Source organism: Suricata suricatta, chromosome 7 (assembly GCF_006229205.1).
Source record: "Suricata suricatta isolate VVHF042 chromosome 7, meerkat_22Aug2017_6uvM2_HiC, whole genome shotgun sequence".
Lineage (NCBI taxonomy): Eukaryota > Metazoa > Chordata > Mammalia > Carnivora > Herpestidae > Suricata > Suricata suricatta.
In genome coordinates this window covers 16573492-16601049 of record NC_043706.1, presented here as the reverse complement: position 1 = coordinate 16601049, position 27558 = coordinate 16573492, and the positions used below count along the sequence as shown (strand labels likewise).

Below are 27558 nucleotides of genomic sequence, written 5' to 3'. Positions count from 1 at the left end.
GGGTCGCGGAGATTCCGAGCTGCGGCCGCCGCCATCAGCAGCGCAGCTCCAGGGCCGGCTGCAGCGGCAGCGGCTCCGCCGGGCGTCCTGGCAGCAGGTTCGGCGCGGGCTCCGCGGCGGGGGCGCTGCAGCTGGGAGGACGGCGGGAGGCGGGGGGGTGGGGTGGGGGGAGGGCAGGACCACTTCCCCCTCTGTGGGCGGGGGGCATGCAGGCGTGTGTGTGTGTGTGTGTGTGTGTGTGTGTGTGTGTGCCACCGCCGACCTTGCAGAGGGGGATGGCTGTGTGCGGGAGACACTTGCCACTTCTGGGCGCCCTCGCCGCGCGCTAGCGGCCCGAGCTGCGGTCCAGGGAGGCGAGCAGGTACGGAGGGACCCAGCCTCCCCACCCTGCGTTCCAGCCGCAGACGCATTTTGCAAGAGGGTGGGGGGGGTGAGGGAGACCAGGCCTCGGCTTCCCAACCTCTCGGCTTTGTGGCTTTCTTTTCCTTTCGTTCTTTGCTCTAAGTGCCTGTTTACTCCCAGCCACCTGGGTAGTTTCTTTCCGGGTTGGGAGTACGCGCCTGCAGCAGTTGCGAAGTGGGCGGTGGGTTTGGGCGCAGGTCGGCTCTGGCTCGCCTTGGGGTCGGGCTGGGGAAGGAGTAGCCGCTGGGGAGAGGAGGGGGCGGTGGCAGAGCCGGCAGCTAGGAGGAGTCTCAGGGCTGCCTTGCTCGCCTCATTTCGTCCTCCTCCTCCACCACCACCTCCACCACCACCTCTTCCTCCTCCTCCTCCGCCTCCGCCTCCTTCTCCTCCTCCTCTTGCTCTCCGCATCCACTCCGGGCTCCTTCCTGAGCTGGCACTTCCATTCCCCCTCCTCCTGGCATGCGAAGCGCTTTGTTCAGTGCAGCGTTGCAGAGGGGTTTTCCCAGGCTCCGCCCTCCACATTCATTCATGTTTTTTCTCCTTGCAACTGTCTTTACGCTTTTTGATCCTGTCATGTTTTTGCTCCATGTAGTATTTATTTCCTTGCTGCAAAGGAACGGTTTATTACTCGTCCTAGTCGCTCCAGTGCCGCTGCGTTTCCCTATACTCACTTCCCCCCACAAGGGTTTAAACATGGGATGGACAGCTAGGGGCAGTGGGTAGGTAGGGAACAGGGTCTCCGGGAGCGGTTAATGATTGGGAATTTGCATATTTATATTTAGGCTCCTGATACTCGGTCACGTGATTGTATTACATTCGGAGTTCACGCTTTAAAAACTTCCTGATATCATGACCGTTTAAAAGCTCTCAGTTAAGCATTCATGCAATTTGGCCCTAACGTCTCTGAATTCTCTATTGGATCAAGCTTCGTAAATCAGAGGATGGATGTATTTAATGAAGAGTGTTGAAGAACCATATCTTTTATAGATCATTTAGCACCGTAATGGTATTTGGCCATCATATTTCGTGTTCTTCCCCATGCAGTTAAAAAAAAAAAGCTGCAGATAATTTTGTGCAGTATCCGCACTTAGCCTTATCCAGGGTAAAATACTGAAGTTAATTGTTGCCTTTTTTACTTCTATTTCTCCTCTGCTATAATGAAATTAATTTCTAAAACCTTATATAGGGATATGAGATCTAGTTTTTCCCATATAGGCTTTCTTAAGGAGTATTAATATTTGAGTGTTTTTGTGTGCCAGGCAGTGGGCAAAGCATCAACATTGTTTAGTTTAGACCTTATAACCACCCTATGGGGTGGATACTATTTCGTAGTTTTAGTGTTGGGGAATCTGATCTTCAGAGAGGTTAAGTACCTTGAACAAGGCTATACAGTAAGGGGTAAAGCCTGGCTTTGAACCCAGTCTGGTTTGACAGCAAACTATACATTCATGACTTGTGCCCTACAGCCTGTTGAATAGAACCACAGACCAGGTATGATCTCTGCTGAGAGTAACCGAGTCACGTGGTACCACATTTTTTTTTGTTGCTGACCATAGGCTGGTTAGTCCACACCTCCCCTCTCTTATCTGCAGGGTAGGTAAATGATTGCTATCTTACCGGTTATTATTAAGATTGGATTAGGTATTGTGTAAAGTACATAGGCACCCAGAGGTGCTTAGTAAGTTCTCTCTTGTTTCTTCTACAGTACTGGATATAATAGGTTTTAAACAGAGCATTCCTGTTCCGTTCTTTGTGTCTGCTTAGTGATTAAACATAATTTCATGTTTATCATCGCTTTGTTTATCCGCATTATTCCGAGAAATTTAAACTCAAGTTTTAGCTTTAGGATCCTTGAGGATCTTGTGGCAGAGGAGAGAGAGGTGTCCGATTTGGGAAGAGGGATGGTCATGTTTGGGATTATTATGGTTTTGGCATATTGCATTTCTGATCACTGCCTTCAAAACGTGTAAGTGAGGGCAGGCTAGGTTATGCTGCAGTAACAAATAACTCCCAAACCTCAGCCACTTAAAACAACAAAAGGTCTCTTACGCTATGTGATTATGTTGGATTTGTAAGACCCCAGCTCTGTGTGGCAAAACTCGCTGCCTGGAACAGTGCCTGTCATGCAGCAGAGGGAACAGAGAGTGCTGGAGGATTTGCTTTGGTAACTGTGCAGCCTGTGCAGCCTGGATGTGGTGTGTGTCTCCTCCACTCATAGGTCATTAGCCACAACTGGTCACACATTGTAGCTGAACGTGGGGAGGCAGAAAGTATAGTCCCACCACAAGCCTCGAAGAGAAAGCTGGAGTAATGGCGGGGGGCGGGAGGGCAGTTCCAATAGCAACCATAACATATATTAACTGAATTAATTCAGCAAAACATGATGAATGAGACATGTTCCCAAAGGGCTTATAGACCAGCAGAAGTATTATATATGGCATGACCCTTTTATAGCCTGATGCTATCCTCTAATTGTACTCTCCGATGTTGCTTTAAAACATAGTTGAGTGACTCTTTTTCACTCTTCTTTGATAAAGGTACAGTGATTTTCTGTTTTCTTTATGAGAAAGCCTAGATAGAGTAGCAAAATGAGATGTCATATTGTTAATTAAAGGTAAGTGATCTTCTGCCGATGTCTCTAGCTTAGTTATCTTTTGTTGAGGTTAGGTTAGTGCTAACTAAGCCATAGCTTTTGAGATATCTTTCTCCTTTGAAGGTATTAAAAGTGTGATTTTTTTTTTCTGTTTTCAGCACATGGATTGATTGACGGATATTGAGTTTATGGAGCTACCATTTTGTGACCTGCTCTTCCTACAGTTTCTAAGAAGAAAAAGGGGTCCCTGAATCCAAGAAGATGCCTCGAACCAAACAGATCCATCCTAGAAATCTAAGGGGTAAGGCTTGGCATTAAGTAGACGGTTCACAATCTTAGGATAAAGTATTTCTTGGGTAACAGAAACCGCAGCTCGCTGGATGCCAGCCCTGCCCCCTGGTGAGTGCCAGGAACTCACCATTTCTCTCGTTTGCCTCCACTTTTCCCATGTAATTCCTGACTCTTAGGAAATGCTTCATAAATATTTGTTGAATGAATTAATCCAACTTGACAGAATGACCGTGCCTTCCCAGCCATCAGGGAGGGTACGGAAGGGAGAGACTTACTTCTTCTTAACAGGGACGGCGTTTGCTTCTCGGAATCTGAAGTGAATAGTTGGATATTCTTTGCCAACCGGATGAACGTGAATTTTTGCATCCCTCCCCACACTGCTTTTGAGATTTATCCTTGTGCTATTCCATACGTTAGATGATCAGCACATAAAGAGGGTTGTGGTGGACGTTAAGTCAGGCCATTATTTGCAGAATTCAGAGGCAAACATGATCTATTTTTCCATGAGGAAGCAGTCGTTCAAAATTACATACATTATATATATTTCATATAAAGGTGAAACAATACGTGTTCCCCTTAACTGTGAAGAGAGAGTTTAATTTTAGGAAGGTGAGTTTATTTTGGCTTATTGTCTTCAAACCGTATGTTCTTCTAGTGTGTTATATCAACTGGGAAGAACAATTATCTTTTATCTTCCGTTTTAGTAGGTAAGGGTCTAGCAGGGCTAAGCAAAGAGCCGTTTGAGCAAATAATCCCCAACTGAGTCCAGTATCTTACGAAACATTTACTATTACAGGTAAAAAAAAAAAAAATTCTCAGGTACATGCCAGGGAAAAAATAACGATCAAACCAATTAATTTAGAATGCGTCTTTGTGAAATAAATTTGGCCAGTCACTGCGAGGTGGAAATTGGAAATGTGGTCAGTTTTGTGGCCTACTTGAATCCGGAACAACACTGGTTTTCCGCGGAAAAGGTACTGGAGTTCTCTGCTGGTAGAGTTGGCTGCCCCGGCTCAAGTTCAAATTGATGATTATAGCACCAGTGTTTAATGAGATGAGGCTTTAGATGGAGAACATTAAGTCTTGTGTGTCTAAGTCTGAGTTTTCAGAGTTACGTAGAAAATGTTGAAAATTGACCGTGTATTTGCCCTTCTCGCCAGCATCTGACATCCTAAAAAGTAGTTACCTTCTCCCATTTACTACTGTAGGCAGAGCCTTCATGCCCCTGGGTGCCAGCCGACATGGGCGTTTGGAGTCTTGGGCCCAGCTTTTATGATTCGTCTGTCTGAAGAGAGTGCCCTGTTCCAGTGTGCACAGAGACGGCTTTGGGGCTTGTAGGCGCCCTAGGCTCGCACGGGTCCTGGCAGCTGAAAGGAGCCCTGATATTTGTTGACAGGAATACATGATTGATCTCAAATATTATTCGTTAGGTCATAAGTAGTAAACGTTTTGCATATTTCACGTATACAGGCATACCCTGGAGTTATTGTGCGTTCTGTTCCAGATGACTGCAATAACGCGAACATCGCAGTAAAGCAAGTCAAGTGAATTGTTTGGTTACCCAGTTAGTGTAAAAGTTACGTTTAGACTCTGTTGTGGTCAATGGATTTTGCAATAGCCCTGTCTTAAAAAAATGTACATGCTTTCATTAAAACACACTTTGTTGCTAAAAATGCTAGTTCTCACCTGGGGCTTTCAACAAGCTGTGATCCCTGATCACAGATCACCCTAACAGATATAATAAGAATAGTGAAAAAGCTTGAAGTGTTGTGAGAAGTACAGAAACGTGACTCAGAGACACAGAGCGTCGTGTTAAACACAGCGTCGCCACAAACCTCCTCAGTCTGTGAAAGACAGTATCAGCGGAGTGCAGTAGAGCCCCATAAAAGGAGACGTGCTCGTCCTTTATGATGTTCTAGTCCATGGTTGTCCAAAGAAACTCACGTGTCCGGCCACAGACCGTTTTCCTTTCTGCACCAAACGTGCAACCCAATAGATAGTTGTTGGATGCCTTCAGGTGCCGCTGGTCTAGGAGGCAGGGATAAAGTGATTCTCAAATGTGGACCCTGAAAGCAGGGTGGAGTGGAGGAGGGGAGATGGGCGAACAGGTGCCTGCACCAGCGCGGTGAGGGAAGAGCAGAGGTACGGAGCTCCCCCGGAGGTGGGGCGTCCTGCTGCGCCCTGACGTGGGGGGTTGTGGGGGGTGCGGTTTGACACAGGGTGGGATAGGAAGAAAAGAGAAGCAAAGGAACCATCTGAAGTAGGTTCTGTTCAGGGGTCACAGGGGTGGGAGAGGGTAGGAGATTGGAAGGGGAGACTTAGAAATCAGATCCTCAGGGTCCACCAGATCTGTGTCTTAATTAATTTTTAAACTTTTAGTTTTGAGTTTTGTTTTTTTAATGTTTTTCTTTGAGAGAGATGGAGGACAGATTGTGAATAGGGAAGGGGCAGAGAGAGAGGGAGAAAGAGAGAGAGAAGGAGAGGGAGGGAGAAAGGAAGATATAGAATCTGAAGCAGGCTCCAGGCTCTGAGCTGTCAGCGTAGAGCCTGATGCGGGGCTAGAACTTGAGAATCACAGGATCATGACCTGAGTCAAAGTTGGATGCTCAGCTGACATGAGCCACCCAGACGTCCCTAACCATTTATTTTTGAAAGAGAGAGAGTGTGCATGTGCCAAGCTTGGGAGGGGCAGAGAGGGGGGATAGAGGATCCTAAGTGGGCTCTGTGCTGGCAGCAGACAGCCCAATGCAGGGCTCGAACTCACGGACCGAGAGATCACCACCTGGGCCGAAGTTTGGCGCTTAACTGACTGAGCCACCCAGGCGCCCCATGAGTCTAAACTTAGTATGTGGACCGAAAACTTTGAATAGGAAAGCTTACATATTTTCTGAAATGAAGAGGATTTTAAAGTTTTCAAAGGGAACTTGAACTACATTGGGGTCTGGCCCATCAGCGAGAGTCCAGCAAGTTGCTTCACTAAGGCAGCCACTCAGGCAGCCCTCAGGCCCAGAAGAGCAGATCAAAGTTAGCTAAGTCGGTGGGACCTGCAGGGTGGCGGGGGTGGGTGGGGGGGTGGGTGTGTGTGTGTGTGTGTGTGTGTGTGTGTGTGTGTGGACTGACTGGGGTGTGGGCAGCCCTGCGTGGAAGAGGTGTTATCTGAGCCAGTGAGCTTACTCAGCAGACAAGGATGAGGGTGAGGTGTTCTGCGTGGGGAAACGCAAGGAAACAAAGGCCTAGAGGCAAGGAGGTGCTAAGATAGAACACTTTCAGGGTTTTCTCCTTCCCTTCCAAAAATGTATGTGAGGACTGTGTCCCTAGGCACTGTTTGGGGGCTATAGTAAGGAAGTATGTGCTGACTTGTAATTCGTCTATGCCATTCCTGAATAAATTCATTTTTCTGGTAAAAAAAAAAAATAAGAGCCGGTAAACGTTAGCGATGAAAAATGAATTCTGTAGCATTTTTTTTTTTTTTTGCATCTTGCTGTGACAGTTGAAATACCCTGTTTGTTTTACTTTACCTGTCACCCACTGCTTTGACTGACAGAAGACGCGTGGTGTAAGTTGGCTATGCAGTAGGGAGAGAGGAAATGAGAAGACCAGAAAGCGAGTCAGAGCCCAGTTTGCTCACACTGCTCTGAGTGCATTTCTTCATTTTAGGCCTCGTTGGAAAACAGTCTGTGAAGTATTTGTCTCGTGTTTGGTCATTAAGTCAATAACAAAAAGATTTCTGCTTGAACTCAGATTATATATTTATTATGCTTTCGTGGCAGTTTTAACCCTTAAAGTATAATTTTTCTTTGATTTATTCTCGGTTCAGCTGGTATTGGATGGTCCTATGGGTGTACAAAGCCAGAGGGTAAATAGCTTTCTGGAATGTAATGTCTGTTCAGGGGAAACTCTGCAAAGGTGTGTGTGTGTGTGTGTGTGTGTGTGTGTGTGTGTGTGTGTTTGTGTTCATGTATAAAAATAGGCAAGTATAATCTGTTTTAGAGTATTCAAAATTTGTAGCGACTGAAATGAGGCACGTCTGTGCTACAGTCCTGTGAGAGGAGAATTTATACTTGTCCGATGTTAAGGTTCTTTAGTGGACAAGTAGGAAAAGAACTGATGTGTTAAGGGCAAGGCATGAGTTTGGGGCAAAACTGAAACAGTTAGACCTGATGGGGAGTCTGTCCAGGTTGCAGGAGGGGGTTTGTTGAATCCTAGCGTCTCCATCCTTGGCCCTGTGCACCAGAGAGAACATTTGTCTTTGTGCCTGTCTGCACGAAGCAGGTGGGTAGAGTTTAACACGGACATGTCGTCTGTGAGGTTGATTAAGAATTTCTGAGGATCATGAGGGAACCCCTTGGGTGTTCAGAAGAAAGGCTTTGTGTGTGGTCCTCAGTGCCTTGGGGAGAGGCTCCTGGCCAGTGTACGGCCGACTCCCCAGCCAGAGCTCCGGTGCGTGATCACCTTCGCCCACAGTCATTCCCTTCTGATCCCTTGTGTCCCCTGCCTTCCCAGGTCTTTGCTTGGACTCAGGTAACCCGGATGGAGGGAACTGGGGACCTGCTGGGGTTCTAGGTCAGGCCTCCTAAGAGAAAGGTCTGTTTTTCTGCTGTGCCAGTCATTGTTGTCAGTGTGTTTCAGAACTTTGGGGAAGAAAGAAAATAGGCGTTACCTATTTTAGTTGAATTTGAGCCTAGGGTTTCAAAGAGTGATCTCCTTTAAGATTGGAAGTCAGGGTAGAAAATACCAAGTGTTAACCTTTTGCAAAAAGGTGAATTTTTTTTTTTTTTAGCCTTCTGCAAAACGTATTTTGGGAATCTTGGAGTGGCTGTTTCTTGTTTTTATTGGTGAGTGCACTTGAGTCTGACGCCCCGCTTTATTATGATGTGAGAGGCAGAGGGTGAGGTTTACCCGTGGGGGCGTGGATGCTCATCACCTTGTAGGATGAGGGCCAGAGTCCCGGGTTTGGCTCCGACACGGTCTGGCCTTCTCATTCTTCTGTGTATATGATGAATAATCTGCCATTTCAGGAGCTCGGCCTGTAGACCCAGCGTTTCTGTGCTCACTCTTCTTTCTGGAAAGTATTTCTTTTCCCCTCCCATTTCCACTGTTTTCTTTCTTCACGTGGGACATGTCTCTGCCGAAGATTTCGCTTCATCTTTGAGCTTCCCCTCCTTCTTATCCCTTCTCCTCTGCCACCTCACTCCCCAAAATACAGTGAGGCCCCCATTACTGATGCCTTACTGCACTTCTGATATTGCATCATATTTATTCTCCTGCGGATCTGTTGTCTTAGCAGGATACAACTTACTGTGTCCAAATAGACTGTTCTAGTCATCCATCTGTGTTCAACCAAAGTGTATCTGCACTAGCTTATTAGCAAGCTAGAGGGTTAAAGAGGATTTGTACTCTGGAAATTTGTGTATGCTTTTGAACCTTGATTAGCAAACGCTGCTTCTGATACTCGGTAGCCTCTGATTAAGAAACCTGTTGGAATATAAAAATTTTAATCACTGGAACCAAGTACTTATTATTAACTTTTGTTTTACATGAGCTTGTGCCATAGGATTCCTAAGGGTTATCTCTTTGGGACATTTCATTACTGTAGTGGTGAGGAGTTGGGCCTTGCCTTGTCGCCGGCCAGCTGGGTGGCCTTGGGCAAGCCGCGAGTGTTGGATATGCTTGAGGACTAGATAAATGACAACATTTAGCACAATGCCTGACGCCAGGTAAACACTCAGCACAGAGTTGCAGTTTTCTGTAAATAACCAATTTGGGCCAAATTCTTGGGTTGCATTTGCGGTTTGCAGACAGAGGGAACCCGGAAGCTCAGTGTTAATTACCAATAGGTCTTACTGTCCTGAGTGTCTAGGGCTTGGGACATGGAGGAGAGATCACTGTAGGAAAGAATATAGGAAGGAAAACTCCTATCCAGTGTGTTGCCTCCTCCGTTAGTCTGTCGGTACTCATTCAAACCTCACCGTACGTTTTGAATCTGGTTGTCAGGAAACTGACTGTGAAGTCTTCTATTGTGTTATAACAGCATTTCAAAGCAGCGACATTCGCGATCGGTAGGACGTAAGTGACAACCTACAGCCCTCACTTGTGTTTAGGCTGTGAGATGGCTTCACTCGCTCTGTCCCCTGTGCCTCCGTCCCGCTCTGGGACTCTGGGAACCCTGTCGGTTTTCAGGAGTAATCCGACGACTGTGGTTATTTTCATTTGCTGTCAGTGCGTGGACCCACTCCAGGGACTCTGTGATAAATCATCTATCTTTCGTTTCCCTATTATGTGGGGATGGTCTTGTTGTTCTCGTAAGTAGAATGAATTTAATTCTGATGATTTTGGGATGGAATTCCAACCATTTATGCATCATTTTCTTAGATTTGAATGGTAAGTCAGAAGTTCTATGTTGATGGCCTCAAGATTGGAGAAGTGAGAAATCTTGTAGGGTAAACAACCCATGACTTATTGAAAACAATTCTGTGTATGACTACAGCTAGAAAGGAAGTAACTTCACCTGTAGTTTTTGATGATGAAGTTAAGGAAAGGATCAAGGTTATTAGCAGCTGCCATGTATGTAGCTGTCATTGACTTTGACTAGGATAAAAATCCTTTATTTCATATAGCAAGCCTCCTGTTTGTTTTCAGATAATTAGTTTCCCGCTCATATTGAGAGCTTATTTGATGCTCTTTGAATGCTTAACATTCACCAAATGCTTTTTACTTTTTAAAAGCAAATACACCATGTAATAATAAGATTAATCAGGGTAATGATTTTATTTTAGAACATCTTTGCACAAAATATGTTCTGATGAGGTGTAATTTTATCTTATCATAGAAGAGGGAAATGCATAATGCGTATAAAAATCTTCCATTATAGATATACATTCTTAAGCTCTACATTTAAATTGCCATGTAATTTGAACAAGTCTGGGACAAAGGTGGTTCTTGTGTTATCTGAAAAAAATGTTTTGTGAGTAAATTAAACGGCTTATTTTCTCATTCCTATACTGATTATTTTAAAACATTTTAACAGTATCTTTTGCATATTAATAATATGCCAAAATTTCAAATGGTGCTTAGGTATTATTATAAAGCACTTGATATTCTTTTAAGTGTTTTTTTTTTAAGTTTATTTATTTATTTTGAGAGAGGTGATGGGGAACAGAAGAGAGAGAATCCCAATCAGGATCCATGCTGTCAGCGCAGAGCCCCGTGCAGGGCTCGATCTCATGAGCTGTGAGATCATGAACCTGAGCTGAAGTCAGGAGTCGGATGCTTAACCGACTGAGCCACCCAGGTGCCCAGCTCTTGGTATTTGTAAGAGGAAGGCAGAAACTTATAACCAAATACTCAGGTCGTTCTTCAGAAGGAAGTTCTGACTACTGGGCTTAGGGCTTTTATTTGGGCTAGCATTGCATTAGTTTTGACTTTTTAAAATTATGTAAGGCTCTTAGAAATTTCCTGTGATGAATTTTGTTCTAGAAAATATTCTAAGGCTGTGCTGTCATGCAAGAAGTGTATTTTTAAAAATATGGTGATCATAAACTGGTTGGTTGTACGTAATTAATCAGAATCACGATCCTGTGGTGTGAAGTAGAACCATTGTAGTCTGAGAGTTGTTCCAGTCTAACTGATGCAAAGCTTGATTTTTCTGGAACTTGGGTGTCCTTGCGTGTGGAGTATTTCTGTGTGCCTCTATGGTTAGGGTATGTCTTTATTTACACATCCTGTTTTGCATTTGGTAGGATCCTTACATGTACTTATTTTGCAACCCTTAAAAAGATCCATCAGTGAAGAAAAGGATCAGATCACCACATAACTGCTTAATATTCCAGTATTCAAATAGAATGAAATGAAGCCTTCAGCTGGGGCCATGTTTGATCATTTAAGAATAAGTAAAAATGAGCCGATACATAGCCCAGGGACCACAAGGTGGTTGAACGGCGCCAGAGGTGTGTCAGGGAGCTCCCTCTCTTGCTGGTTTCTCATACGCCTCTCGGAGAGAGTCCTATAGATTTTACAGCTGGGAAGGACAGACCTTGGACGTCATTTGGTTCGTGTCCCTCATGTTATAGATGAGCAAGTCAGCCAGAGAAGTTGAAGTGAGTTGGCTCTGAGCAGCTTATTTGTGTGTTATTTGAGACGTGTGTAGAGTGGTCTTGAGAATTTTGTTTTTTAAGTCATACTGCTTCCCATAGTTATGGTTTTTTGTGGACTCATAGCAAGAGGGATGTTGTATTGTATCATTTTTACGATAAAAACGCTAACTTGTCTACAGGTCTATATGCTAGGCTCTTTTCAACATGCTTTTAATATCTTTTCTCATATAATCCTTACATCCAAGCGGGACAGATGCTATTAATGTCCCCATTCTATAGATGTGGGGAGGAGGCAGAGATGTTGCTGGTTGCTGAGGGTCCCATAGCCTGGAGTCTCTGCTGCCTTTGCTCTTGACTGTCATGCTTATACTTGCTAATTCTGGTAGTAGAGTTTTCCTGATTAGTAAGAGCTTGCAAATGCTCCCCCTCCTAATTGCAAAATAAAGCTTGTAAAGCACAGCACGTGGGGCCAAGGTCACTTAGGTCAGAATTTGAAGGACATTGATTTTCCATCTCTAAGTCTTTCATTGTTGAAATTCATTTCAGAGTTGGTTATGTATTTATTACTCCCAGATGGACTTACTATTATAAAGAAAGGAATTTCCAGGCTCTTCGAGAAAGAATGGTTGTTCCATCAAAGAAGTTGGCTTACATATTTACTTAGTAATATACAGTTGAAAGTAGAGATATCTTGCTGAAAAAAGGAAAACGGCAGTATTATTTATTTTTGATAATTATTTAAAAAATTGATTATTGAAATATAGTTGACATACAATGTTATATTAGTTTCAGGTGTTCAACAGAGCAATGTGACAATTCTATACATTACTCACACCATGATAACTGTGGTCACCAGCTGTTACCACCCAACATTATTGACTATATTCCTTATGTATTGGAATGTGTTTTGTATGTATGTAATTTGCATCTCTGCGACTTATTTGTTTTATAACTGTATGTTTGTACCTTTTACTCCTCTTCACCGGTTTTGCCCATTTCCCTTCTTGTCTCCCCTCTGGCACCTACCAGTTTGTTCTCTGTATTTATCTCTTTCTGCTTTTTGTTCATTTGCTTGTTTTGTTTTTAGATTCCTATATAAGTGAAATCATGCGTAATTTGCCTTTCTCTGCTTAGTTTCACTTAGCATAATACCTTCTCCATCCATCCATGTTGTTACATATGGCAAGATTTCATCCTTTTTATGGCTGAGTAATATTCCATTATGTACGAATACTGTATTCTTCTTCATTCTCTGTCAGTGGACACACGGGTTGCTGCTTTCATATCTTGGCTGTTATAAATAATTCTGCAGTAAGCATAGGGGTGCATGTATCTTTTTGAACTAGTGTTTCTGTTTCCTTCAGGTAAATTCCTAGTAGTAGAATTACTGGGTAATATTTCTGTTTTTTTTTTTTTTTAAGTTATTTATTTATTTATTTTGAGAGAGACTGAGACAAGTCAGGGAGGGGAGAGTGAATCAAGTGTGGAGCTCAGTCTTATGAGCCATGAGATCATGGCCTGAGCCAAGCAAAGAGTTGGACACTTAACTGACTGAGCCATGCAGGCGCCCCTAGTATTTCAAGAAGAATGGCAGCATTTAAATAGAAGTCTCCACCTAACAGTTGAAATTTCAGACAAATGCTTAAAAACTATATCTGGGAAAACTAATGTGAAAACATTAAATTCTAAGTAAAATATAGATGAAAATATTTTGTAATTTTTCCTCTTGTAGGTACAGAAGAATATAGAAAGTGTACTATTTTAGTTATGTTCGGACTCCTCTAGATGGTGGTGTAGAAGTAAGGCAAACGAAAGAACCTCTTGTAAGGGATCCGGGTTAGGAGACTATTAGTCTTCCGTTTAATTCTTCTAACCATGAACATGCCAGTATGCTATGCCTAGAAATAACCCTTCACACCTGCCTTCTAAGGGTTTTTAATAGAATAGGTCTCCAAACATATGAAAAAGACCTCAGGACAAGATAAAGCAACAGACATATACTTTAAGATTAACATGGAGCATGCTGTATGGGAATCTCAAAGGAAAAATGAAGGAGAAACCATCTGGGGGAGATAAAGCAATCAGAAAGTATTTTATGGAGGAGTTAACTTTTTTCTTAGTGAAACCTGAATGAAGCGGAGTTGTGAGACGGACTTTTAAAGAAAGGAAGGATAGATCTGTAGAGAAAATAAGTTGTTTTGAGACTTTGTCAGAAAGAACAAAGGGACAAGGAGAGAAGATCACATAGAAGTGGTTGTTGGTCTACTTTGCTTGATTGGAATGGATTTCTCAATGAACTTGAAACTTTAAGAAAGAATAAGGGAAACTTTTTAGGTTTGATGTGTGCAGTCTGTGTTTATGATACTTATAAGATCACCAAGTTGAGTTCTTTTATATTAGGTTGAGTATTCATAAAAGGTATGTCAGTGTCTAGAGACTCTCTTATAATACTTTGACATTTATTTATTAATTTAAAAAGTTTATTTTTGACATTTATTTATTTTTGAGAGACAGAGAGAGAGAGAGAGTGTGTGAGCATTAGAAGGACAGAGAGAGGGAGACACAGACTCTGAAGCAGGCTCTAGCCTGTCAGCACAGAGCCCAATGTGGAGCTCGAACCCACAAACTGTGAGATCATGACCTGAACCAAAGTCGGACGCTCAACTGACTGAGCCACCCAGGTGCCCCAGTACTTTGAAATTTAAAACAACCTCCTCACAGAGGGCTTTGAGAGCAGTGGGACTACCCTGAAAGGTACTGTAATGGTGGATACAGGTCATTAGACATTTGTTCACATCTATAGAAAGTACAGGCCCAAGAATGAATATTAATGGAAACTGTGGACTCTGAGTGATGATGTGTCCATGTAGGCTCATCAGTTGTAACCAGTCTATCGCTCTGGTGGGAGATGTTGATTGTAAGAGAGGCTATGCATGTGTAGAGGAAAGGATTATATGAGAAATTTCTGTTACGAACCTAAAACTGCTTTAAAACATAAAGTATATTTAAAAAAAAATACTTCCACCTAGGGTCAGTTTAATTTTGTTGACATCCAGGAAAAGGGTGGCAGGTTGAAAAAATGAGGCAGGCTCTGTCTCTCCATCTGTCTCTATTTCAGAAAATCATCTTATTGCATAGGAACAAACCTGCAAAAGAGTAATATAGAACCTTGATCAAATAACTGGAATTTAGTTTCTTCCTTGAGAATAAGGCATGCGAATGGGCAGGGGTTGGGGGTGGGGTGATGTTGATCTGTAATTTTCTTTTTAGCTTTACATAGCGGTTATTCTAAGGCAGGGATTCAAACCACAATTTAATGGTCAAATCCAGTCTTCCACCTGTTTTTGTAAACATGGTCTTAGTGGAACTCAGCCACGCCCACTCATTTACATATGCCTGTGCCTGCTTTCCTGCTATGGCGGTAAAGTCCAATAGTTGCAAATGGCTCAGAAAGCCTAGAATATTGGCTGTGTAACCGTGCACATGAACAGTTTGCTGACCCCTGTCTGTGGAATACAGGGGGATTGGATTATTTATTTATAAACGCCTTCATGTTTGGGAATAAGTTAGAATGTTCCATCTTTCTTTGGAGGACTGTAGGAATGAAATCGAGGGGAATTTAGAGGGGCCGCTTTGAGAGTCTGCTGCCCACCAAGCATGGTAAGGGGATTCACATTCATGTGGTTCTGAGGTGAAGGGGGAGGTCCTTAGAGGTTGACTTGGTCTTGACAGACGATTTAAACATTTTTCATGTTCTGATGCCAGGATCATGGTCTCTGCTCAGAAGGCCTGGGAGCCATTCTGTCAGAGCACTCTCCTTTCTCTATTTGTATTGTGTCCCTTAGTCATCTCTATATTTAACTCATAGTGGTAGAAAAATATGGTAAGGCACGATTCCCAGTGCAGTACCCCAAGCATTCTGTGAAGGATTATTCTTCAGGAAAATCAAGCTGTCTTTGAGAGGTGTGCCTTCAGACAAGTGGGCCCCAAGAGGCAGGCCTGCCACTTGAGAGTCATGTGCTGAGAACGGGACCCGTTATCTGCACGATACCTGCTATTCACACATCAGGCTCTGCAACTGGAACTTTGGTTTCAGAGAACACGATTACGTTTCTGAGTGTCCGAATTTTCGATGTTACCTGCACTGCCATCTTTAATCTCCAAGCAGTGCCTTATTTCCCATGGTTTTGGGGGTAGTGAAATGAGAGTAGATTTTTTTTACGTTCTGGTTTTGTTGTACTTTATTTTGCTGAAAATTAAATACTCTGCATTAAGGTGAGGCTTGGTTGAGTTTGTAATAAGTATTTGAAGAGTTTGAGAAACACTTCTGAAAGCAATGCTGATTCTCCACAGACACGTGGGAACATTAGCCTTGTTATTTTGGACCCTGCCAATGTTAGCATGTGGCTCAAAAGTGGTATGAGATTCGGTATGTTAACATGTCTTCTTTCTCCAGTGGAAGGTGTGGAGCCTATAGTGGTCTTGAAGTGAAGTGCAAACAAAGGGCCACCCTGGAAGCCTTGGCCCGGACCTCTGTACGCCTTGCCTGGATGATTGGACACCGTGTGGCGTTCCACAGCTCTGCTCCTGTCTCTCAGGACATTTGTAGTTGAAGATATAGAGACCATAGTGGTTGCCACATGGAAGTCCAGGCAGCTGTGCAAACATTTGTTGAGTGAACATAGAAATAATATTCAATTTACATATATCAGCAGATGTGTGACTGCATGTCAGAGGGGTTAAGTGCATTATTTGGCCTTCTATCTGTTGATAGTTTAGGTCGATCTGTTCTATCTGGAATTAATGCCGTTTGTGCTTTGCACTTATGGTAACGTCTCTGTGAAGCCAGCATTTCGTTACGTTCTCATGGAAAGAGTGCCTTTTTTCAGTCTCCAGCCAGGAGTTCATTGCCTCACTAAATCCACTGCAGGATTATGGAGATACATATATTTATATATATTTTTATATATTATATGTAATATATATAATATATAAATATATATATTTATAGCTTTTTAAAGATATAATTTGCATGCAGTAAAATTCACCCATTATCTGTGCACAGTTCAGTGAAATTTAGTAAGTTTGCAGAGTTGTGCAATCTTTACCACATTCCAGTTCTAGAACATGCTCATCAGCTGCAACATTCCCCTGGACTGGTGGAGGTCAGTCATGCTCCCAGGCAGCTGCTCGTCTGCTTCCTGGCTCTTGACGTTTGCCTTTTCCTGGACATTTATAGAATGGGGTCACACAGTTTACAGTCATTGGTCCTTTCTTTCAGGTAGCACTGTGTGTTTGAGACACTGGCATTGCAGCAGGTGTCACGATTGTTTTTTTACCTTTCATTGCTAAGTAATATTCTTTTGTATGAATTTATCACTCTTGTTTTATCCATCCACCAGCTGATGGACATTTGGGTTGTTTTCAGTTTTTTCCTATTACAAATACTATTGGAAACAGCCATGCCTAAGTCTGCAACTAGCCAGAGTGTTCTAGAATGTCATTGATGTCAAGTTGGTTGTTAATGTCTGTTTTACCTGATGGTATATCTTTCTTGACCCTTTTACTTTGAACCTTTGGATTCTTTGAACCTAAGGGTTCTTTTGTGGGCAGTGTGTTGTTGGAACTGCTCTTTCATCCAGATGACAATTTGTCTTTTGTGGGGGTGGGTTATTCCATTCTCATTAATGTACTTATTGTTGGATATATCGCTGCCATTTTGTTATTTTTTTTCTAAATTAAAAAAATTTTTTTTGAGTCTGTTTATTTATTTAGAGAATGAGCAGAGGAGAGGCAGAGAGAGAGTCTTTTGCCTCATATTTTTTCTTTACGTCACTGCCTTCTTTTATGTTAAATATTTTTTAGTGCACAATTTTTATGTCACTGTCTTCTGCTTATATATGTAAACTGAATATGATTTCAGTGTTCACTCATCAATATGTTTTAGCATACGGTTTTTATTTCTCTGTTGCGTTTGTTGTTTTGACTGCATTTTTGAGTAATTTTCCTAGTGGCTGTCCTAGATGTTATAGCAGGTACCGTAGTGTCTCCCTGTCTGCTTGAGAGCAGTGCTTGAGCCTGGTAAAACATAGGAACTTTGTTCTCGTTGGTCTCTTTCTTTTCTCCTTTATACTGTTGTCAGATGTGTTAAATCTCTTTATGTTATAAACTTAACTATCCTGTATTAAATTATGGCTTTAAATAATCTTAATCTTTTTTTCAAGCATTTTAAAACAATAAATGGGAAGAGTAAGAGTCCTGTATCCACTCACATGTTTACCTTTTCTGGCACTCCTCATTTCTTCATGTGCCTTTGAGTAGTCCTCTGTGTCCCTCCCTTCTACCTCAAGGACTTCCTCTATTGCATTGTTTTTATAAGGCGGGTCTTCTAACAGCAAATTATCTTTTAAAAAAAATTATAGAATGCTTTTTTCCCCCCCTTTTCCCTTTTGAAAATAGTTTTCTGGCTTTAGAATTCCTAGCTGATAGTGTTTTTCCTATTTGATCACTCTGGACCTTCCACTGCCTTCTGGCCCCCATTGTTTCGGATGAGAAGTCAGCTGTTTTTCATGTTGTTTTTTCTCTCTGCATGATCAGGCTGCTTTCAGTTATTTCTCTGTTAGCAGTTTGAGTGCTGTGTGTTTAGGTGTGGATCTCGTTTTGTTTGTTTTATTTTGAGTTGAATCTGTTGGGTATGGGGGTTAGTGTTTTGTTGTTTTTTTTTTAATCAAATTTGGGAGTTTTAGGCCATTTTTCTTAAAATATTTTTTCACCTTTTTCTCTTTTCCCATTGTGTGGTGTCGTTTCACATGCCATGAGGTTCTTTCATTTTTCTTTCATCTGTTTTCTTTTTTCGCCTCAGACTGGGTAATTTCCATAGAGCTATCATCAACTCTACTGACTTTTTTTCTTGTGCCAACTCAAATTTGCCGTTGAACCCCTCTGCTAAATTTTTTATTTCATGTGTCTTACTTTTCAATTCCAGAATTTTCCATTTGGTTCCCTTTTTTATAATTGCTATCTATTTACTAGCCCTCTATTTGTTGAGTTATTATTATATTTTATTTTAATACTTTAAACGTGGTTTCTTACAGGTCTTTATGTTTTTTCCCCTCAAATGTATATATCCGTATAATGGTTACTTTGAAGTCTTAATCTGTTAAGTCCAGCATTTGGGGACACTAGGGGCAGGTTGTATTGGCTGCTTTTTCCTGCGTATAGGTCACACTTCCCTGTTTCTTTTCCTATCTCTCAAGTCTTCTGTTGAATTTTTACACTTCAGATAATCGATTATAGCAACTCTCTATTCTTATTCTTGTTGCTTTGTATTTTGTTGTTGCTGTCGTCGTTCTGTTTATTTCTTTGCCTGGAATACATCTGTGAAGGCCATCTCTCCCATACTGTGTGGTTGGTGTTTGTCTGTTTAGTTAGGTTTGTTGTTTGATTTTTTTCTTGTTATTACCTGTAAACCTGGCTTCCCTAAGGGTCACTCTCCTGGCTCCTAGTTTTGTGTTCAGCCAAAGATTAATCAGAGGTTGACCTCAGGTCAGGAGAGCTCTCCCTCCACTGATGGGTCCGTGTGTGGCCTGAGAGGCACGTTCAGATTTCAGGCAGTCATGTCTGCCCTGGCTTCTACTTCCGGCTGGACCCCCTTGCATCTTCTCTGTGTGTGCAGGTGCGGGTTCTGTCCGCAAGGGATGTTTGAGTGGCATGAGCCCCCTCTGATGTCTGCGATGCATATACAAACTCTCTGGTCACCCTGGCATATCTGTAGAGAGTATATCAAGGGCACAATGGTTGTCTCACCTCCCAGAATTCCCGGTTCAGTCTCAGCTAGTCTGCTGGTCTCTCGCTCACCCTGCACGGGATTTAGAGCTCAGGCCTTTGTGTTCTCTTGCTGATGAGCTTGCCAGTTGGCCTGACGGCACTCCGCTCCGTATCCGGTGGGCCTGGACTGGTGGTGGCTGTGAAGCTGTTGGTTTTCTCTGCCCGCCCTCAAGGCTGAGCTCTGGCACTGACGGAGCTGGGGAGCGAGGGGACGGGAATGGCCACCAGCAGCAGTGACATAGGCCTGTACTATGCTGGTCCTACCTGAATTTCAGCCCTCTTCACAAAGCGAATACTCCTCACTTTGTGATTGGCTTTGGTTCCTTTCCAGAATGCCAAGCTGGTTGTTTCTGAGTGCTGTCTGGCTTTGTAAGTTGTGTTTCGGGGAGAAGATTTGTCCACCTCATTAATTTTGTCATTGCTACGTTTTCTCCGCAGGTCTTCTGAGCTCCATCCTGGGTCCTCAGAACATCAGTTTCACGGTGTGTTTTAACAGGCTTTCTACCGAGGACTGCTCAGAGACCTATCTAGTTGGCAGAAAACCCGGTTTCTTTTGAAAAGACACAAAAAAGTGAAATGATTGTGCCCTGAGGATACTAGTGTAATATTACTGATGTTTTACATCCATACTTCTCCAACAAATACTAGCCCACTGACAACTTTTTTGGCTAAGCGTCTATCAACTGTGTGGTTCAGTTGGAAAAAAAGATTCCAGAGGCTTTGGGGTTTTGGAGTTGGTGGAATTGTGAAGCCTGATTCTGTGATTTGCCAGGTCTGATTTACAGAGTGCCTTTGGATCCCCCTGAGTCTGTTTCCTCACTTTAAATTGTGAATGATGATACCTACCTGAAGAGGTATTCTGAAGATTAACCATAACATCAAGGAAACATTCTGGAGATTAACTGTAACATCGAGGAAACATCTGGAACATAGCATGCATTCAGTAAATGTTGGTGTGTGGTTGGGAATGCAGTGTCGGTAACTTTTCCTTTTGCAGATTATCTGCTTCTTACCTAGCTCTGCTTCCTAAGCTTCCTTTTCCTTTTATAGAATAATTTTGGTACTTTATATAGTAACCGAAGCATTTAGTGTGTTCCCTCTTGGGGTACATTTTGGTTGAATGCTCTTTCTAGATATCCAAGTATTCCTGATATTTCATAGTGATTTCCTTTCCAACATCCAAATTATATGTGAGTATAAATGTCAGTGAAACTCTTAATGGCCACTTTATGGTCAATGCGGTCATCTATAAGATTGTCTTTTGGGGAAGTCTATACAATGAAAGAAAGTGGATCATTATCTAGATGGTCTCAGGACCCGATTGGAAGGGGCAAAACAAAGTCTCTAGTAGAGATGATCAAGACTTACTCTACAGAGAAATTTTCTTGATCTTGCCGGAGCACAGCTCACTCCCTTCAACTTTGGAGTCTCTGTTCTCAGATATTTAAGTGCCTATGGAGGAAGTGGTGGCTTTGGCTGCATCATTAGTTGTAATGTCATTTTTGGGCTTAGGTTATGATCGGACTGAGGCAAATCCAGATCCTTTTATGAACAGCCATCCTCTCCTATGATTCTTAGAACTGAGAAGTTAACAATCCCTCTTACGTAGCATTTTACCCAGCTCTCAGAGCGCCTTATGCCAGAAGAGCTTGTAATGCTTTTTTTAAATTTTCAAAAATTAAATTTCTAGACATCGCCTCTTCTTGGAAGCTTTAATTTGCTCCTGAAGAATGTGTGTGTTGTGGACAAGGTGTTTATCACGAGTAGTTCTTGAAAATAAAGTCCTTAAGTTATAAATTGCACAATATTGACATTGCAGAATTTACACAGACAGGAAAGGAGGACGTAGGGCTCTCTCCTTGTAAAGTGAAATCAGGAAGTCAGGTGCGCGGGCGTCAGGATTACGCCGGTGTTTGAGAGACAGTCACTTGTAGTTGTGACTGTGTGCTGTCTGGAATGAGATGTGATCTAACAACTCCTACAGGCCTGCAGTGTACATGAGACAGTCAAGTTCTGTAGTGAGATCACGGATTTGTTAACATCAGATGGCCTTTTGGCGCCTGCATTTGTTGCAGGAATAAAGTGTGGAGTTGTGTATACATGTTGCTTCTATTAAACACGGATACAAACGCAGGTCTTGAGACTGGTCTATAACAGGCTTATAAAAATTACTTCTGTTCTCTTAGCTGTTAAAAATTTAACCAGTAATTCGTGATAAAACATTGTAAGAGTTTTATTAAATGAAACAAAGGTGTAGACTTTTGATTCTGCATAGAGTGGATAGTTTTCCTTGTGTGCTCAAGGAACATCTGATAAGTAAACCACGCCACGTGCCGGGCCCTCTGAGTGCCGTGGAGGATACGAAAGTGAGTTGGCATCAGTGCCAGCCTCCAGGGACCTGCATTTCCATAGAGGCTGTAGGACAAGCCCCTTCCCAAGCCCAAGGTGGCTGGGAAGGGAGGGAGTGCTTTCTGGTTCCCTAGAAAAGCCCTTCCTCCATCCCCAGGAATTCTTTTTAGTCTCCCTGTCCATTCCAGACCAGTTCTCTGAGTCTCCATTTTAGTGTGCAAAACTTGCACATATATTTCTGATTGCCCTTCATCGCGGTAGCCTGAAAGGGAGACCAGAGGAATGCATTGGTGAGAGACTTGGTTAAGGAGGTCTCTTGGACACTTGGTGCGGCTTCTGCACTTGAGGGTCGCGCCAGGCTGCAGGTGGTGTCGGACCTGACATGTCCCTGGAAAAGCCTTGCTGAAGTGTAGGATATCACTCAACGAAAAGATCCCAGAGAAACAAGTCGAGTAAGCTTGGGGGCTGGACACATGCTGGATGCATTTGGGAAAAATACCATTTGTGTGAATCAAGCTGTTGGTACCAAATGTATGAAGAACTACTGACACCTCATGGATGTGGATATTATTATTTTTAGTTCCGTAAAGTGTGTGTGCATATGTTGCAGAGTCTATCCGAGTATGAGGACGCACACAAGGACGGTCTTGGCTCAAACTGATCTGTGAGTTTAATCTGTGACAATGACAACTGTGCAGTATATTCCCAAGTTGTTTGAAAAATAAAGTTGGAGTACGTCTGTTGAGTAACAGCTTAATCTCTCCCAAAGCATCCACGTTTGTTCTGTAGAATTCTGCTGATAGGACTTACTCAAAATGAAAACAAGGTAGCACTTGAATAATTCATTACCCTTCTCAGATTTAGATGGCCTATTCTTTTAGGAAAGAAACACAATCATGGTTTTCTTTCTTTTTTTTATGTTTATTTATTTTGAGAGAGAAAGAGACAGCTCATGAGTAGGGGAGTGGCAGAGAGAGAGAGGGAGACACAGAATCCACAGCAGGCTCCAGGCTCTGAGCTGTCAGCCCAGAGCCTGAGGCAGGGCTCGAACCCATGAGTGAGATCATTACCTAAGCTGAAGTTGGACGCTCAACCAACTGACCACCCAGGTGCCCCGGTTTTCTTTTTCTTTAAATGATGTAACAAGGACAGTGCAGAGAGGTGGAGTTGGGGACTCACCGCCAAGTAAGTCCAGATAAGTCTTCATGGACAGATTGCACAAAGTTCATTTCACTCTTCATGTATCGCTTGCTCTATGGACTTCCGTGCATATCAGCCAAGTTGGTTGTTTCCAAAATCGACTTCCAAAGTGAATCCTATTTTCTAACATTTGTAATTTCAGATTCGTCTTCTACATACATAAAACCCCAAAGTGGAAAGGTGTTGACATCAACAAGTAGATGTTTGTTGGGGACTAGGTACTGAAACTTCACCTGAGAAATCAACAGACATTTTGAAGAGCGACATATAGAAAATCAAGAAATAGCAAAGTGTTGAAAATGTAGAAGAACATCCCAGACCTCTGGAGAGGTTACATCTCAGAAATAGAGAGCATGGCAGATATAAAAATATGAAGTATTTATCTCAGAGATGATAAACCTAATATTAAAAAGTCATTTGCTCTTATATATAAGAAAAGGTAATAGGTGAGTGGACAAAGGAAATTTGAAATGGTCAAAGTAATATGCCAGAACATTACTCTTGGTAATAAAAAGTGAAACTAGAAACTGCCGATAATTTTTTTTTACCAATGCATTTGATTAAAACAACTTTTAAAATGTTTGTTTATTTTTGAGGAGAGAGAGAGTGAGAAAAAGAGAGTGAGTGAGCAGGGGAGGGGCACAGTGAGAGGGAGACAGGATCCGAAGTACAGAAGCCGGAGGTGAGACTTGAACTCTCAAACTGTGAAATCATGCTCTGAGCCAAAGTCAGATGCTTAACCTACTGAGCCACCATTTTTTTTTTTTTTAAAAGCTCTCCGTGTTCCTGACGTTGGTGGGACAGGTGTAATCATTTGTTGTTGACGACATGGTGGAGCGTTAAAGGCATTTCCACTCAGTATATACTTGGCTTATACTCAGCCCAAACTCCCTCACCCTGGTGTTCTCTTTCTTGACATTTATCCCAAAGAAAAAATTTATCAGAGGCAAAAGGATATTTTTCTAGAGATACTCATTTTACTGTTATCTTTAATAGCAATAGTGGAAGGGACTTGAATGTCCTTTAATGTAGAATAGTAAATTGATCTTCTGTTTCAAAAATCTCCTGACTTAAAAATGGAAGTCTTAAGATCCTGTGGACATAGGAAAATGCTTGCTTATGTGGAAATATATGTATAGCATAGAACATGCAGTTATATGACCTTTGTGGAAATGCAGTATGAGAATCTTCAACCATTTTAGACATTGAGCGTCTGGCAGGTGACTCTGTTTCGTTGGTCAGTCTGTGTTCTGGGCACTGCTCTAGACCGTGGGGAGGCAGAGCCCCTAAGGTGATTCTGTGTGGTCGTGTAGATGGACACGGACACAGGGGACACAGCGGACAGTACCGTTTGAAAGTGTGGCTTTCCAGAGAAGGTTCTCGTGAGCTGAGTCTCGGAGGATGTATCGGAGTTGGCCGAGTCATCTGGGAGGAAGCGATCTGAGCAGCGGTGGCCGTGTAAATAAAGGCGTGAAGTGTGAGTCACGGGGGCATGTGTGTCTCTTCAAGGACTGCCTTATTTCCAGGGCGAACGCGCAGTGAGGCGCGGTGGAGAGGGCGGAGGAGCAGGTCATGGAGGGTGTGTATGTTCCTAAGGCTGGAAAAGGGATTCTGGTCTTTACCTCATGCAGCTTTCCCTTCTTCGAGAGCATAGTACACACTGTTTGTTTTGTTCGTCCTGCTGCATTCTGTCATTGGTCGTTGTGGGCTGCCTGGCTGTGTAGGAAACACAAGTGAAGAGCATAGTATTTTGCAAAGCAGGCACTCATTTGTGTCCGTTTCTTTGTGTATTTACTGTTGTGGTCATTGATCTATGATGATTTTCTTGCGACTGTACATGAATCAGTGACAAAAATGGAATTTTCTGACTCCTGATCCATGAAACTGCACTTCCTTTTGCAGTTAATAGCTGCAGGTGATAGCTGAATATGAATATATTTGTGGATAATGCAGTTTTATTTCGTTGGGAAATAAGTTTTATTGAATATTATGGGAAAAATCTTTATATACTAGAGGAAGCAGCAGTATTTTGCTGTTTTTTTTTTAAATGTTTTTTTATTTATTTTGAGAGACAGAGACAGTGTGAGCAGGGCAGGGTCAGAGAGAGGGAGGTACAGAATCTGAAGGAAGCTCCGGGCTCTGAACCAGCTGTCAGCACAGAGCCTGACATGGGGCTCGAACCCACAAACCGTGAGATCATGACCTGAGCTGAAGCCGGACACCCAACCGACTGAGCCACCCAGGCACCCCTTATTGTTTTTTTTAAATTCTTCATTATAAAGTCTAAGTGATAAATCCTGCCATTTATTGCTTTTCTTTGTCTTTTTTATTTTAAGCATCTTTTGTGAAAAATTAAGGAGCATGGTACATTTCTTAGGACATTCATATCATGCAGATTTTTTATGTTTAAATATTTTGATCTATTGATGTCCTTTTGATTGAGGGCAGATAGCAGTAGTTTTTAGGTGCTCTATTAGATCTTATTTAATGCTTTCATAAAGAAGCACAGGTATTATAATTTCCAGATGTGTTTTATAATATTTGAGGACTGTATTTTGGTGTAATTGATTTCCTTTTTTTATCCTATATGTTCTATGCACTTAAAGGCCTATGGAAGCAACCCCAGTGTCCACTAACGAATGACTAAAGAAGATGTAGTATAGGTATACAGTGGAATATTACTCAGCCACAAAAAGGAATGAAATTCTGCCATTTGCAGCAACGTGGATGGATCTAGAGGGTATATTGCTAAGTGAAATAAATCAGAGAAAAGTCAGATACCATATGATTGCACTCATAGGTCGAATTTGGAAATAAAACAAATCAACAAAGAAGAAAAAGAAGAAACAAGAAACCGACTCTTAACTATAGTTAAGCACAAACAGATGGTGGCCAGAGGGCAGGTGGGCGGGGGGGAGGGGGAGGACGGCTGAAATAGTTGACAGGATTAGGAGGACACTCACTGTGATGATCACTGAGCAATGAGTCACTGTATTGTACCCCCGAAACAAGTATTACACCGTATGTTACTTATACTCAATTAAACATAAAACTGGGGAGAATTCACCGTGAAAAACAAGTAAGAAGCATTCTGAGAAGAGAGCCACAGCTCCTCCTCACCTGCGGAGACGTGTACAGCGCACACGGAAAGGTGCAAAGCCTCCCTTTCCCCTCCCCCGGTCCCCCAAATCCCAAAGTCAGGAAGGGAAGGGACCAGGATGAACTGTAGAAATGAACAGGTTTCTACTCTGTGAATCTCGGCTCTGCCTCCTGTGAGCTCTGTGGCTGAGGCACTGAACTTCTGAGCTTCGTTCTCCGTCGCAAAAGGAGTATGATCCATCTAGTCCAGGTTCGTGATGAGGGTTAAAATAGATGCTCTCTCTTACGTACCCGGCGCGGGGAGCCTGTGAGGAGAGTAATGTTGTCACCACTCAGCCCTCTCCCAGAAACTAGCTGTGTGTCCTTGGGCAAACGATTTCTCATTTCTTGGCCTTGTATATTCATCTCATCTAAAAGGATGTAGAGTTGGCTGTTTCTGTTTCAACTAAAAAAGAAGCCTGAGATTATTCCAAAAATCAGGATTGCCCTCTGCACATTGCAGGACTAACTCAGCTGTGCTGCGGAGCGTCGACGGACTGGCCCTCCTGAGGCACCACCCCGAAGGGAAGCAGGCAGAGACCTTTGTTGTGTTGACTTAAAACGTGCACGTGTGGACCCTTTTGGTCTTTTGTTTCTGTGCCACCTAGCTTTTCTTTACCAGTCTTCTTCCACTGACTTTCCGCCCATCACCTTTGATGGAAACCATGTTGGGTACCAACGAGAGCCATACGGGAGCCGTCCTGGGAAACAGGCCTCTCTTTGGGGTTGGCTGATGGGAATCCTGCTTCCGTTCTAAAAATGGTGTTTCCGCGTGTTGTGACTGCTTGTGCGCTCTCCCGTCGCCGTCTCCGCCAGTAGCCTTCTAAACCCCATTTGATGGATTGGATCCAAGGTGGTTTGATTGATTGGTTGATGGTGGGTGCGTGGATGGGCAGTTGGCACAGACCTACCATAAAGTACGAGTCTCCAGTCAGGGTTTGTGATCGCAAAAAACAGAAACCCAGAGGAGTTGTTCATTGGCAGGAGGAGGGTTAGTCCATGTCATTGTCAGCGCAGGGGATACCTGTGCTCACGGGGTGGGCAGGAGGCTGCGGGTGCAGCCAGATCACAGGAGATCATGGCAAAGGAGAGCAGGGAGAGCCTGGCCGTGTACCAGGACTTCCCTGGCTGTGGATTCCCAGGCCCTGGGGCATCGATTTAGATGCTGGGCAGCTCAGAGAAAATACAAACAAATAGGAAAATGAATGTTTTCTACTGCTGGGCCCAGGAGATGTTGAAAGTGCTTATTATTTGTGTGTGTGCGTGTGCACCTGCTGTGAGTATGTATAGCTATGCCTGCTTTGGGAGGGAGGGGACCCATGGCTTTCATCAGGAGCCTAAAAGGGCCTTTGATCCCAGAGGAACGAAGAAATGCTCTATAATAAAGAGATTTAACTCTGTTTGAATCTTTGCGTTTCCACCAGGTGGTGCAAATCTTTTATGATCACAGAAGTTAATCCTCTTAAAAGATAAGAAAAATTTAAAATTAAATCATTTTCTCCCTTAAGAGTTGGTTCTAGCACACGGCAACAAAAGATCCTTCGTCTGATTCTCCCCTTCTTTCTTTCATAAAGAAATATGTGGATTTATATAACTTATAAAATATTGACTATTGACTTAAACTAGCCATAGAGTTTTGAGACTATACCACACTATTTTGTTTTG

The 27558-nt window shown here is 42.8% G+C and overlaps 1 protein-coding gene across 3 annotated transcripts in view; it reads left to right on the top strand.

Annotated features, from left to right (window-relative positions):
- The first annotated feature begins 12 nt into the window (after positions 1-12).
- Positions 13-27558, top strand: part of HIVEP1 (human immunodeficiency virus type I enhancer binding protein 1) — a 143537-nt gene continuing 115991 nt past the window's right edge. For 2 of the 3 annotated variants that reach the window (XM_029943427.1, XM_029943425.1), the window contains exons 1-2: positions 13-97; positions 3154-3296. In XM_029943427.1, the coding sequence (XP_029799287.1) occupies positions 3257-3296 (40 nt within the window). In that variant the 5' untranslated portion in view covers positions 13-97; positions 3154-3256. Of the gene's footprint in view, positions 98-266; positions 362-3153; positions 3297-27558 lie in introns of those variants that run through there. The other variant, XM_029943426.1, reaches the window with a different exon arrangement.